Source organism: Oryctolagus cuniculus, chromosome 14, assembly GCF_051225735.1.
Source record: "Oryctolagus cuniculus isolate XC-2025 breed Fujian yellow rabbit chromosome 14, ASM5122573v1, whole genome shotgun sequence".
Lineage (NCBI taxonomy): Eukaryota > Metazoa > Chordata > Mammalia > Lagomorpha > Leporidae > Oryctolagus > Oryctolagus cuniculus.
Window position 1 is genome coordinate 5707706 of NC_142880.1, and position 15057 is coordinate 5722762.

The 15057-nt window shown below is 49.3% G+C and overlaps 1 protein-coding gene across 48 annotated transcripts in view; it reads left to right on the plus strand.

Annotated features, from left to right (window-relative positions):
- The first annotated feature begins 6167 nt into the window (after positions 1 to 6167).
- LOC149122227 (uncharacterized) overlaps positions 6168 to 15057 on the plus strand; it is a 90074-nt gene continuing 81184 nt past the window's right edge. For 7 of the 48 annotated variants that reach the window (XR_016220410.1, XR_016220407.1, XR_016220397.1 and 4 more), the window contains exons 1-2: positions 6179 to 6476; positions 7368 to 7437. Coding sequence is in view for 6 of the 48 variants with exons in the window: in XM_089312965.1 (XP_089169091.1) it covers positions 6377 to 6476; positions 7174 to 7276; positions 7368 to 7437 (273 nt within the window). In the remaining 42 variants the exon portion in view is untranslated. The other 41 variants (XR_016220401.1, XR_016220396.1, XR_016220400.1 and 38 more) reach the window with 32 other exon arrangements.

Consider the following 15057-nt stretch of genomic DNA (forward strand, 5'->3'; position numbering starts at 1 on the left):
TAGCTTCTTCCGGCACCTTTTTCGTCCGGCTTTTCCCTAGGCTGTTTGCTAGTCTCTCTCTCCGATATTTTCCCTATTCTTCCCGTTTCTTCCCTCCTAAGTTTCATATCCGTCCTAGGTTTCCTATCCGAGTCACGGCACCATTATGTCGCTCCCCGTCTTCGTGGAGGAACGACACAGGACCCTACGCTGTTCTTTCGTCTGCTCGGCCCTCCCCGGGTTTGCTGCTGGTTCTTCCCGGGTTGGCTACTATCCCTTCCACCTCCGTGGAAGGGCAGTTCCCCCTGGCCACATTCCCTACTTCCGCAGGGGAGCGGCACACCGCCGGCCGGCTCTCTCGGGGGCTGCACAGGTGTTCCCCTTAGATGTTCCCCTTAGATGTTCCTGGTGCATGCCGTCTCTCTCCTCCTTTATAGTCCTCCTCTGCCAATCCCAACTCGGCTGCCCACACGCCGAGTATGCTGCTCTCCTCCAATCAGGAGCAAGTCCTACAGTTTATTGGTTGAACTGGAGGCAGCTGTGTAGAAGCTGTTTTCTTCTCTCCCAGCGCCATATTGTGGGAGAGCAGATGCATAGAATAAGTCTCAATTCCAGTAACTCAGTCCAGTCCGGATTGCTCCCCACACTTAGGACTTGGGGGTTTAAGGTCCTCTGTGAGTCTGGGCCCAGTGGTTTCTGCACTATGCCATCCACGTATGTGTACGACAGACTGAGGAGTGACCGTGCACACACGGACCCGTGGTCGGACTGGTGGATGACTTCTGACAAATTGGAAATGTGGTTCAGAGGTCAAGGCTAGAGACACTGTTTCCTCAGCCAGGACAAGTGGGCTGCTGCCCTCGCCTGTGCTTCAATCGCTCTGGGCTCACTTTCCCCAGTGTCCCTCGGGTGCCTGGCACAGCCGGCGCTGGCAGGGGATCCACAGATGGGGTCATCCCAAGAAAGTCCTTCTGCTGCCCAGTGGGATCTTTCTCTACAGAATTGGGTGACACTGAGCCGCCAGAATGGTGCTGACAGGTTGATTTTGGGTGACTCACTTTGTTTATGTCGACAGAGCATTGGCAACAGCCATTTGTCCAGGGCCCTGAATACCCTGGGGTGGGGGCTGGCTGGAGACACAGGTTTGCAAATAGTTCATGCAAATCATAGAACGGGGTGACGGCATCTGGGATTGAGTGTGGCGAGAGAAGGCGCCCGCACCAGAAGCCCCTGGGGGGCTGCTGTGCCTCTCAGTAGACACCCACTGCATTAGTGCCGGAGGTTCCACCCGCCCCAGCTGGGGTTCCCTCGCACATTGTGAGCTGCCCACAGTGTGGGGACTTTGTACCCACGCAGGCAGGTACCGCAGGCCGTCTTCACATGACTCCCTGACCAGATGACTTGCATTTTCTTTTTTGAAAGAGTTATTTATTATTTGAAAGGCAGTGACACAGACAGAGAGCGAGAACAAGTGAGAGAGAGGTCTTCCATCTGCTGGTTCACTCCCCAAATGGGTGTAACAGACAGGATTGGGCTAAGTCATAGCCAGGGTCCTGGAGCTTCATCAGGTCTCCCAGGTGGGTATCAGGGGCTCAGGCATTGGGGTCATTTTTCACGGCCTTTCCAGGTACACTAGCAGGGAGCTGGATTGGAAGCAAGGCAGCCAGGACTCAAACCAGTGCTCACATACAGGATGCCCTGGTGGCAAGTGGTGATTTAACCTGCTACACCACAACACTGACCCTGGATGGCTTCATAGTGTAATTATTCTCCCCTCTCATTGAGTGTGAGTAGACACAGCAAGTGTAATTTTGGGATAATTGTTTAGATGACTCTTGCTAAGGTATTACTATTGGGAGAAAGGGGAGAGGCTTTGTGCGGGAAAGAGTAGAGCAATGATCATGTCTCCTGTGGAGATGGGTTACGGGTTGAGTGGGAGGCGATGTATTTAGCTTTTCCATTCATGTCTCCTTATTTCATTCCACTTTATCTGTATGATTTCCTGGAGCCCAGACCTTGTATCTACATGGCTCCAAAACAGCTGAATAACATTTTACTTTTGGCTTTGTAGATATCGAATTGGCATTTTTATCTGAACTTTTTTTTTTTTTAACATTAACCAGTTTCCCAACTTCCTTCAATTGTTTGGAAGTTTTAGTGTGGATCAGAATTATCAACACTTGCCTGGACTCTTTTCCTTGATTGCCTGCACTAAGTAACTCCCTCCCATCTTCCTGGTCCCTGGCATAGGACTTGCACGAAGACAGTCCTTAGTCAAGATTTGCTGTGACCCTTTGGGCCACTGTCTGGTGCAAGCTGAACACAGAACAGGAACTGGACAATGGTAATTGCTTGAACTTTCATCTACAAAAGCCCAAAGTATTAAAACAATCGTCCTCCACCATGAAGGCATAGCTACTTGAATTAAAGAGGTCAGCAATACCTTCTTTGCAGCCGATGGTTTTGTGCAAGATGGAGCTAATTAGAACAGTTCTGGCTTTCTGTTCAGTGTTCAGTGAGGCTGGAACTCTGGAATAATGCTTGGGGAGTTTCCACATCAGAGGCCGTGTTTGCTGCTGATGGACTTAGCCCTTGGCTCCCCGAGCCTGCGAAACGTGGAGCTTTCCAAGATGACATCTTAGCACCAGCGAGACAGGGAGATTTACTGTGTGGGGTGAATCTCTCCAGAGCTGTCCGGGAAGCGTTCATCATCCAGGGCTTCCTGTCTGTCCCCCGCCTAGACCTGAGGGGCTGCTCAGAATGGGAAGGCTGCTGACCAGAGTGTCACAGGGCTCTTCCGAGACAGGAGCGTGGACTGTCTTTCCGACAGAGTCCTGGGGAAGGGCTTGTGCTGTTCATCTCTGCTCAGCTCCACAGCCCAAAGGATCATGTCCTCACCCAGGGCCGCTTGCAAGCAAGAGGATAAGTGAGTGAGTGGACAGAGAAGACAGCTGGAGAACGAGGAAGGGGTGCACCGTGATTAGGCAGTCATGGCCGAATTCCACATATATGCTGTTCCATCCAAGTGATAGTTGAACCCAACACTCGCGCTAGTTAGCAACTGAGCCCAGCCACTAGCCTTCTAGGAGCTGTGGGCTCTGCTGGACTGGTCTTGGTGTAAGGGGGTGACAACACAGCCAGGTATCCAGTCCCCAGGCAGTGTGCCATATGATCTCATGTAATTAGAAGGGCACACACTCCCCACGCATCAGTTTTGGTGTGACGTTGTGGCTGTGTGTGTTGGGGTGGGGGCAAGGAGAGAGCAAGCCTGCATAAGCTCCAAGCAGGGTGGAGATACCCAACATCTGATGGCCGTGCAAGGAAGCTGTGTGTGCATCGAGGGTGGGGGCTGGGGGCAGTCTGAATTCACAGTTTCACGGAGGCTGACCCTGACCGCTGGGGTCAGTGCTTTTTGAATGAGGAAGTCAAATCCCGAGGCAAATAAACTTGTACTGTTAAAGAATACTTTCCCCCAAGAGGTCTTTTATTCATTTTCGGATTTTCCTGTTGTCATTCTCCAGCTAAATTCTTCTGAGCTGAGATATAAGGAAAGATGAGGTAGGAAACGTCCAAGAGTGAGCTTGGGGAACAGCAGTTTTGCAACTTAGCAAGCAGGGCACTTCTGGGAATGCTGTTCAATTTTACAAAAGCAGGGTCTTCCCTTGGATACCACCACCCCCGAGAGAAGGCTCTTCGCTCCCGCTCCCTTTTGACCCAGAGAAGGTGTGAGGCGGTGTTTGATTGCCCTGGAAATTCTGATAGGCATCCCACATGGAAAACTCATCATTCTGGAGGGAGGATTTGGAGCCATAAGACGTGTTTGTCAGCCAGGATCCCATCAGCCTGCCTCCGAAGTTTGAAATGCACAAGCGAGACCGTGTGCCTTCACCGTGCCTTGTCCGTTTCCTTTGGGGGCGCCACAGTCCTTTCTGGGGGCAGGTGATGTGTTGGAGGGAAAGTCTGATGATTAAGGAGGAGAGGGAGAGGGAGAGGGAGAGGGAGAGAGAGGGGGGGGGGCAAGATAATATTATGATGATTAAGGAGGGGAGAGAGAGAGAGGGGGGCAAGATAGCAAAGCATTAGGAACTGAGCTGTGGACAGTCCTGACTCCACCACTTGCCAGCGGTCTATCTCCATGGAATCAGCGCCCGTCCCTTGCCGCCTTTCACACCTGTACAGCGGTGTGGCCACGTCACCCCATAGTTTTGTTGTAAGGAGCTGCGAGACAGGTAGTGTGCTCAGAAACCCAGCACGCTGTGCAGGTTGCCCCCTGTGGTGGTGGCCCGCGCGGAGGAAGTTCCTTAGAATGCTTCCCCAGTGTGGTGGTTGGGTAGCTCTTGCTTAGTTGGGTTGCGAGAGCCGTTTTCCAGAGACTTCCTTTCGCTCAGAATTTCCCCCAGCTCGGTCCTGCACGCTCCTCACCCTGTGCTCCGGCCCACGGCGTCTCGTGTATGAATGACCTCATCTCTCCGCAGCTGATTGCCATCGGCCTCTGCCTTCCTTCCCTCCAGCCCATTGGGCTGGTTCTCCCTGTGCCCCACCTCTCGGCCTGCTGCCCGCCGCCTCCACCGCCAGAGGTAGCCCCACACGGCTGAAGCTTACTCCTCAGCCTCCTGGCCTCCCTCCCTGTCTCTCCCGTTTTATGAAACAGGCCAGAAAGGCAGCTCCCACCAGGTGTTCAGAGCGCTCTCTGGTTTAGGAAGAGCTACAAGAGAGGCCGTGGGGACTCTCTTCCTGGGTCAGCACCACACTACAGCATGAAGGGAGTGGGATAGCGCTCGGACCTCACTCGCTCCCAGATGCCCTGAGGACGTCAGTCCTTAGGAAGGAGATGGATGCCGGGAGGCCATGGAGAAGGCAGCAGCCGGGACAAGGTCCTTGGTAAACCATGTGGGAAGAGGCTGGTCATTTTCCCAATTTGCTTTGGAAAACCGTGGTGGGGTGGGAGGGGGAGGGGTAGACGGGAAGCAGGTTTTCATGTTGAGAAAATGATGTCACCTGACATTTGCAGAGACTATGAAGTTACTCAGGCAAATTATTTTTGAAGGATTTTATTTATTTTTTTGAGAGGCAGAGTTACAGACAGAGGGAGAGACAAAGGTCTTCCATCAGCCGGTTCACTCCCCAATTGGCCACAATGGCCAGAGCTAGGCCAGTCCAAAGCCAGGAGCCAGGAGCTTCTACATGGGTACAGGGGCCCAAGGACTTGGGCCACCCTCCACTACTTTCCCAGGCCATTTCAGAGAGCTGTATCAAAGGAGGAGCCACTGGGACACAGACCAAAGTCTATATGGGATGCCAGTGCCACAGTGCTGGCCTCCCTAACTACCTTTCATAAAAAATCTATTTAAGGGGCCAGTGCTGTGGCATAGTGGGCTAAGACTCCTCCTGCAGCACCGACATCCCATATGGATCACGGTTAGAGTCTCAGCTGCTCCACTTCTGATCCAGCTCTCTGCTATGGCCTGGGAAAGCAGTGGAAGATGGTCCAACTGCTTGGGCCCCTGCACCCACATGGGAGACCTGGAAGAAGCTCCTGGCTCCTGGCTTTAGATCAGCCCAGCTCTGGCTGTTGCACCCATCTGAGGAGTGAACCAGTGAATGGAAGACCTTTCTCTCCATCTCTACCCACCCCTCCCAACCCATAACTGTACTTCTCAGATAAATAAAAATCTTTGAAAAAACGTATTTGAAACACACACACAGAGGTAGGGGGAGGGGACGGGGAGAGAGCTTTCGTGCACTGGTTTTCTTCCCAAATGCCTCCAGTGCCCGGGCTGGGCCAGGTGGAAGTCAGGTGTCTGAATGTCCACCTGGGTCTCCCACCTGGTGGCAGGGGCCCACATCCTTGAGCTGTCCCCTATGGCCTCCCCAGAGTGAGCATTCGCAGATAGCTGGAAGCAGGGTGAACCTTGGAGGTGATGAGACCAACGGAAGCGCTCCCTCTCTTTTGCTGTTCAATGGCAGCATGAACAGAGCAAAGCATGTGGCCGCTCTGCTCCTCCCGCCAGGATTCTCATCGCTGTAGTCACCCGCGGGAGGCGAGGTGAGCGTCTCACGCTTTGGGCCTGCGTTGCGACTGGAGCGTTGGCAGTCCTGGTAGAACCTGACCTGCAGGTGTGCGAGTGACGTTTGATACTAAGAGGCCAACTGGGAGTGAGAGGGGTGGAGACTTGTGGCTTATGTGTGAGTAGGGACTCCCACCCCCACCCCTGCAGAAGTCGACATTGAGCCCAGGTGGCCCTCATCTCAGCCTCACCCGAGTGTGGGAGTGTCACAGCCTTAAGAAGGCGGCCGGAGCGCATTCTGGCTGACCGGTGCAGCATTCCTGTGGGGTTGAGGCCGTGCTGGTCTGACCTTAGCACCAGGGCTGGTTGCTTTTCTTGATTTCGGCTCCATGTCTCTCTCAACGAGGGTCTGGATGCTTGTGCCCTGTACGTCTCGGACTCCTCTGCTCTTGGCTTTGCTTAGTGGGAGGCACGGCGGGAAATCAGCAGGTAGGGAGGAGGGAAGAGCTGTCTCCCCTGCTCCCGGCATTGTGTGTGAGCCGCAGCAGGAGGACCCGAGCCTCTGGGTCCGGCTCAGGCAGCTCGAGCAGCAGCGGTCGGCCAGGCAGCCTCAGGCGTTCTGACTGTGGCTCTGCCTCCGATGGCAGCAGCTACAGTGTTGGGCGACTTGGAGCTCGCGGAAGCCACAGAGGCGTGGGGTCGATGGCTCTCTGAATGCTGAGGGATAACCAATATATATATATATATATATATATATATATATATATATATATTGACAGGCAGAGTTAGAGAGGGACAGAGAGAAAGGTCTTCCTTTCCGTTGGTTCACCCCACAAATGGCCGCTGCTGCTGGCGCGCTGTGCCGATCCGAAGCCAGGAGCCAGGTGCTTCCTCCTGGTCTCCCATGGGGTGCAGGGCCCAAGCACTTGGGTCATCCTCCACTGCACTCCCGGGCCACAGCAGAGAGCTGGCCTGGAAGGGGGGCAACCGGGACAGAATCCGGCGCCCTGACCGGGACTAGAACCCGGGGTGCCAGCACCGCTGGCGGAGGATTAGCCAAGTGAGCCGTGGCACCAGCGGGGATAACCAGTATTAACCAGTGCTACCCTGTAAGGTGTAGGGACTGTTGGGTCTGTTTTACAGATGAGAAAGCTGAATTTTGGGGTGTGTGTCCTGCAAAACGCAGGTGTTGGCAGTGTGGTGCACAGCTGTGGCAGCGTTGGGAGGTGGATCCCAGCGAGAGGTGATGAAGTCACAAGGATTCCTGGGGTTGTCGTCAGAGTGCCCGGGTGAGAGCCGCAGAGGGTGGTTGGAAAGCAGAGCTCTGCTCCTCGGTGCTTCCTTGTTCTTACCCTCTCCTGCCCTCTGCCTCTCACCAAGGGCTGCCGGAGTACGAAGACGCTCACAGGATGCCGGCGCCACGCTCTGGGACCTGCCAGCCTCCAGAACTGTGAGTCAATTGCATTCTATTCTTTGTAAATTACGTCTCGGGGGTTCCCTTAGAGCAACACCGGGTGGATGATCCAGGTAGTACCTGGAGAGGAATCTGTAGTTAGGCAGGCTTCGTCCCTTCTTAGAACAGGTGGTGAGAGTACAGAATCCGTCCAGAGAAGCTGAACCTAAATGGTTTGATAGCGAATCGCCAACAGGTGACTGAAAGGGAGAGATCACTTTAGGATAAATAATAAGAAGTGTTAGTATTGGTTTACGTGTAGAAGTGGGAGATAGTGCATTTGTTAAAAAAAAAAAATTCCCCAAGGGATAAATGACTAATAGGTTGCACAGACAGCACGACTTCACATCCAATTACTTCAGGGGAAAATTAGTTCTCTCTAAACCGTTTGTGTGGGGGTTGATTGGCCGTGAGTCCAAGCCGCTGTGTGGATCTCTCTGGGTTTTTTTCAAAAGTTTGTGCTCCCGGCTTACATGGGCATGAAGAATTGTTTGCACCTGAAGCGTTCCAGGCTAAATCAGACCAAAGAGCTTTATTAATTGCCAGACGGTGGAGGTTTACATCTGGGGGCAGAGAATCGGCAAGGTTGGAGAGCGTCATAGTGGGCCGGTTCATAGAGTGACTCCATCGGCGCTCTGGGAGCACTCTCCAGAGAGCACAGTGTCGAGTGTGCAGGGAGGAACGCAAGGTGCTCGGTGATGACATCTCCTGGGCTGGGGACCAGGGCGTCCTGCGGTGGGTAGCACAGAACCTATTGCATGCCTGGCTCTGTCTATACGGGGAGGGGGCGGGGAGTGTGGACATCAAGTTTTCATTTGGTTTCATTTTACTGAAACCAACTTAATTCTGATATGACCTTGCCTGTGCTGAAGGGCTGCTCCCCTGTGTGGCCTCCGAGAGGCCGTGAGCCATCTGTGTTGGATTAGAGGGAAAGACCAGCATTTCTGGGCTTCATGGAAGCGGGCTGAATTTTCAACAGAAAGGGAAGCTGGCTTGTAAGGAAAGCCCTTCCTCTTTGTTGTTAGGTACTTTACAAGTAGAAGATGGTCCTCAAGTTGGTATCATTGGACTCTGACCCTTAGGTAGAAGAGAACAGCACAGTCCATGTGGAGAACCCTAAGTCTATTAAAGAAACTGAATTATATTGAAAAATCTTGCTGTGAGAAGACGGACCGAGGACATGATTGGACGAATTAACATTGTGCTTTAGAAACGGGTTTGTGTACTTGGGCTGTTCAGTCAAAATCTGTTGAATTCGCGAGCAAAATGAAGGCCCCTGGAGTAGCAGCTGACTGGACGTGTGGACCCCTCCCCGGGCCAGAGACCCTGGCTGCTCCCTTGCTGGGCCCCAGCCAGGCTTAGCTGTTGAGGGGCGAACATCTTCTACTGAAGCATGAAGAGTTCTTGCGTTGGAACTTCATTTTTCTAACTAGACATCAGTCCCTTCAGGGTGTGAAGAGCCAGTTCTGTTTTTTGAAATTGTTTATTTAATCCAAATTCCACAGGTACAACTTGAGGGAATTAGTGGTTCTTCCACACACACATACCCGCCCTGCCACCCCCCACTCCCATCACTCCCATCCCACCTCCTACTCCCTCTCCCATCCCATTCTTAATTACGATTCATTTGTAATTATACTTATATACAGATAGACCGGCTCTGTACTAGGTAAAGATTTCATCAGTTTGCACCCACACAGACACACACAGTATAAAGTACTGTTTGAGTAGTTTTACCGTCAATTCGCGTAGTACAACACACTAAGGACAGAGATCCCACATGGGAAGTAAGTACACAGTGACTCCCATTGTTGATTTAACAATTGACACTCTTATTTATGACCTCAGTAATCACCCGAGGCCCTTGTCATGAGCTGCCAAGGCTATGGAAGCCCCTTGAGTTCTCCGATTCTTATCTTATTTAGACAAGGTCATAGTCAAAGTGGAAGTTCTCTCCTCCCTTCAGAGAAAGGCACCTCCTTCTTTGATGGCCCCTTCTTTCCACTGGGATCTCACAGAGATCTTTCATTTAGATTTTTTGTTGTTGTTGTTTTGCCACAGTGTCCTGGCTTTCCATGCCTGCAATGGAAGAGCCGGTTTCTAGACCCTCCACTCGACTTCACCCTGCACCTTGCTGCCGAAGCCACCATCACTTGGGGCTCATTTCTGAGTTCCTTTCTAGATGGATCTTCCTGGTGCGGATCTTTCATGTGGTTGTCACAACAGGCTGTAAAAGCAAGAGACATAACCTCAAACTTGAGTTTCTCCCACAGATTTCTCTGTACTTGGTGATAACACCTCGATGGGTCAGTTGCTCATATTTAGAAGTTGGACGTGGCCCTGGCCATCAGCTTTTTAGCCAACTTGTAGCCAGTTGTTAGAGTGGAATATGTTTGTATTGCAGATCTGTGGTGTCTGTTAGGAATAGACGGATAAGACTTCCAGAACCTCAAGGTCTTAAGATATTACTGTAGGTGTTTTTTGTCCCATAAAATGCCACAAAATTTAAATTTGTGCTATTCAGAAACGATTAAATACAAGAACAAGCTGCACCGAGGGGAAAGGGTTGAGCAATCAGCCGGTCTCACGCACTGGTTAAATAATTCTTTCCAACATCATAGGCCAGAGTTAAGTTACCAACTTAGCAAAATCGTGCCTTACCAAGAGACCCCTGCAGATTTAACTTCCTGGGCTTGGCTAAATGCCACGGTTCTGACAGTCTGAAGTTTATTAAGTTTGCTAGGCCAACAGACAGCATCAGTTCACGAAAGGAGCCCAGCCATTGTCTCCGCCAGTGCAATAGCACCAGAGCTGCTCAACTGGAGAAGGGTGAAACTTGAGGGAAAGAGAAGGCACTCCACTGTGGTGTGATGGTTTGCATAGGCAGGACTGTGGGGGAAGTGGAATATCGGTGAATCGGGCAATGCAAATGTTTCTGTGAAGGACCCAAGGGAATGGTGGTTTTTTTTTTTTTTAATTTATATCTTAGGGGGAAAACTGTATGCAAGAGGTGCATCAGTAAATGTGGAATTCTTGAATATCTAGAGATGTGCTGCCTGTGAGAACTGTAGGTCATGAATCTTTATGGGTGCTCCAAAATATTCAAAGGAAGTGCTTATCCCTGTGTATCCATTATGATACATACATGCATACATGAGGTCATGAACCAGACATATATATGCACTTATGCACATAGATTGCCTTGATGCACATTAGTGTACTTGCTATGTTCTTGCTGTACCCTTGTGTACTATTGGTGAAAATTTTCAGTTGGTTCTACAACCTAGCATTTCTGATATGTATCAATCCGGACACGGAACAACTAAATTAATCCTTGGCCCCTCACCCAGCCATCTAACAATTATGGATGTTTATTTTCCTTGCCAGAAATTGAATTTAGCCCACCAGTACATTTTGTAAAGATCAGCAAACAGTAATTGCTTTCCGGATGAGTTGGGCTGGGTTTGAACCTATGACCTTTGTGGTGAAATCTGTTTGTTCAGTGTCTCCAGTTCATCTATTTGCCTGGTTAAAATCTCAAAGTTGAAAAAGTCTTAAAAATTCTTCTCGATCACAGAATTGTATGTCTACATAGAAAATTAATATATAGGGCAATTTTGCAGAGTGTCACTTTGCCCCTGATGTTTTAAAAGTTTTTTTTCTTTCAAAAGCAAATTTTAGTGAGGAATCCAGAATGATTTTCCAAATGTTACAGTGGTGGACAGATTGTTTTAGTCTTGGTACTTAAGTATTGTTCTCCATAAACAATTAAAAGTTTACTCTCGGGGAACCAACTTTCTCAAATCGAGCCAGGAGTAGCTTTATTTGAGTGAAATTTACTGGGAATTTCAGACCACTGCGAAATCTCAGTATCTTAAAAATGGAAATAAGAGAAAACCAGTGTGATGGTGGTCTTAAAGTCTTTTCCCTTTGACCTGAGCATTTCCCGTGAGGATAAAGGAAGAAACAAACACGAGAAGACTTATTGTTGATGGCTTGTCAATACGGATATCAGAAGCCTGATTGATGTCGGTGAGTTCAGTGAGGTCACGCGTAAAATGCTGTGGGCTCCTAGACCCTGTTGCTTCAAACGTTGTGTAAGCCAGGCCATATCCTTGGGCAGAGGCTCGGGGTATCGTAACTTGTGTCTCAATGCTCTTTCGGGTGGAAAATCGTGCGCTTCCTGTTCTTGGTGCGAAAGCTCTCGGTACTGACCGGCTTGGGTAGATGGACAGGACAATAAGGCCTGCCCAGCCTGGCCTGTCCATCGCCTGCCACTGCTCATGCTGACTTGATCGGCAACCCTCGTGGTGTTCATTGTACGACGCCTTTCCACCCAACTGAAGTCATCCTGGAGTCTTCTAGATTTTCCCTTACCTCCCTGGACTCATTCCCCTCCAGAGACCCCTGACCCAGTCCATCGGAAGTTCCTGAAGGCTCTGTCTCTGGTGTGAATTCGGATTGGCTAACTTCTCTCTATTTCCATAATCCTTGCTCTTGTCCAAGTCACCGTGTCCGCTCCCTGGACCATGAGAGAAGCTTTCTAACTGGGATCTCGACTTCCACTCTTGGCCCCTGCAATCTGTTCTTCACACAGCACTAGTTACCTTTTTCAAAACATGCATATTGGAGCCAGCCTTGTGACACAGTGGCTAAAGCTGCCAGCTCGAATGCTGACACCCCATATGGATGCTGATGGGGTCCCCGCTGCTCCACTTCTAATCCAGCACCCTGATCACGTGCCTGGGAAAGCAGTGGAAGATAGCCTAAGGGCTTGGGCTCATGCCATCTGAGTGGGAGACATGGTTAAAGCTCCTGGCATTGGCCTGGCCCAATCCTGGCCATTGCTGCCATTTGGGGAGTGAAACAGCAGATGTCTCTCTCTCTCTCTATGCAACTCTGCCTTTCAAATACATTTTTAAAAATGCAACGAATCATGTTGCTATCTTGCTTCCCAAGTACCTGCCTTAAAATTCAAATCCCCTAACCCTGCATGGTTTATATTGTTCCCCAGTCCAGGAACAGCCAGAATCTCAGATCTCCTGGAGCAGTACTGATCTCAAAATACACGACGTACATCTGGGCCTGTGTACTTGGCTTCCTTCTGCCAGGGAATATCCCCTTGGGCTTCTTCCCTCTCGTCCTGTGATGTTCATCACGTGGGAATCCCCTTGGTGACATCCGAATCTTGTGTCCAGTGACACATCCCCCGAAACCTTTCTCCGATCCACCTATTGTATCCAGCAAATCACTCCCAGACAAGTCCTTCCATTTCAGCGTTCTTGCGTATTAACTGTCCCACCCTCTGTATTCATTTTACCTATCGTGTATGTACTTACCTTTATCCCTCCATGGGAACTGATTGCAAACTCCATGATAGCAGGGATCTGTCTTGAGGGCTGAGTGCCTGCAACCAAGAGCTTGGCGCATAGTAGGTACACAATAAGTGTTGAAAAAACAAATGAACTTGCAACAGCTGGGCCCATTTTATTCATCAAGGGTAGAAATGTGGTCTTCCTCATTTTCCTGCCTGAACCAAAACCTTTTTTTTTCCCAGTGTTTCCATTAGCATCCGTTACTCTGTATTCTCACTCTGTACCCTGATCCAGCCTGTTATGTCTAGCCTGGACTATGTCACAGGCCTCCTACTTGGATTTGTATGACTTTATGCTCTTAATCCAATTGATTTTGCTTTTGTCATATTTATTGCTTATGAGAAAAATCTTTAAAATCCCTTAATTCCTTAACAAAAAAGGGATTTATTAAAACATTAAAACAATGTTAAAAGGAATAAGAAAAAGAAATTACACTTAAACATCCTAATAGGTTTGTCTTTCCTTTGCTAATATTTATGTGCCAATCGAACCATACGTGGTGTGTTTTTATGTGGTCGTAAGTACATGTACAATATGGTTCTTTGCGTTTTTACTTAGTATTTCATAAACAGTTTCATGTTACTGCCCAGTTGTATTTTTTTGTTATGACCACATAATGCTCCATTAATTACATGCCATAATTAAATGTCCAATGACAGGAAATGGTTGGACTATTTCCAATTTTTTAATATAACAGAGCTATGAATGTTGCTGTACAAATGGTCTTTTTTTTTCTTTTCAATAATTTATTTTGGAGAAATTCCAAGTCATAGAATTAATGAACCAAATGGTTATGATAAATATATATTTATACACACACATGTGTATGTGTGTATGTATTGTGTGTTACTAAATTCTCCCAAGAAGGCTTACATCAATTTTCAGTGCTATGAATCATGTATAAATACCATAATGTCTGCTGAAACTTGTCTAGATGGGATTTCTGCTGCTGTATAATTTTGGTTCCTGTATTGGCTGCATTACGGTTTTCATTTGCAGCTCTGTTTCTTAGTTGCAAACTGGAAGGCTGAATGTATTTCCTTGCGCTCGTTCTCTTGTATTTTCTCGCATGTGAATTCACAGTTCACGCCTTTTGTCTATTTATTAATGGAGATTTTGATGTTACTGTATGTTAACTCTTTCTAGAACTCTTGAGCTGAATGATTGCATGTTGGCCTCTGACTTTGTCCTCCAGTGGCACCCCCTCCTCTCCCTGAACTCTGATTGGTAAATGCCCTAGAGAGCTGATTGGATCAGCTTGGCTTAGTCGCCTCCCCCGGGCTGTGGCCGCTGGGTGTCATTGCTGTGCATTTTGCAGTCTTGACTGGTTTCAGTGGAGTGATTACCTCGTTTGTGTGTGTGTGTGTGTGTGTGTGTGTGTGTTTTTTTTTTCCCCCCTCTGGTTACCTGTAGCCATACTGCATGCCACGGGTAACAATGTTAAATTTGGGACTTGAGAGATTCTGTAAGGAGGAGATGCAGTCTTCAGTGACGGCGTCCCTGTTTGCTCAGTTAACATCCTCTGCAGGTGGCTCCTTTGGAACCTCTAACATGGGATTGGGGGGGACAGGTCAGACATGATCAGTGTCATGGTTTGTGTTACCATGCATTGTTACCTTCACGGTAGTATTATTTACCCAGAATCACAGAACACACGGATGGGCGATGTGTAGTGCACAGCTGGTGCTATCCACTGAACACAGTAGCATCGTGTTTCCAGGAGTTATAAGTTGTTGCCCCTCTGGGAAACTAATGTAGTTCATTGGGTGTTGTGGGGGAGCTGGTAGTGACAGGTGCAGGCCTTCCCCTAGCCGATCGTACGTTGTATTTATGTTTTAAATACTTACTTACTTGAAAGGCACAGTTACAGAGAGGGATACAGGGAACTCTTGAATGTGCTGGTTCACTCGCCAAATGGCCACAATGGCCAGAGTTGGGCCAGGCAGACCATACAAGTCTGAGACACGGGTGACAGTGGGCCCAGCACGTGGGCCGTGTTCCTCTGTTGCCGGGGATCCCTGGTGCAACCCTCACCTTGGAGATGCAAGGAGGCTGAGAGAAGTCCCAGAAGCGGTGAGAAGGGGAGGAAACGGTGTAGGACGTGCATATTCCAACTACCACGTAAGTGGTTTCCTAAAACGCTGCGATGTACCGTTTTCCCATTTCTTACACAACTTCTTAGCTCACAACAGAGGAGGCATAGTCCAGAAACAGTTTAAAACCCATCAACATTTCATCATTG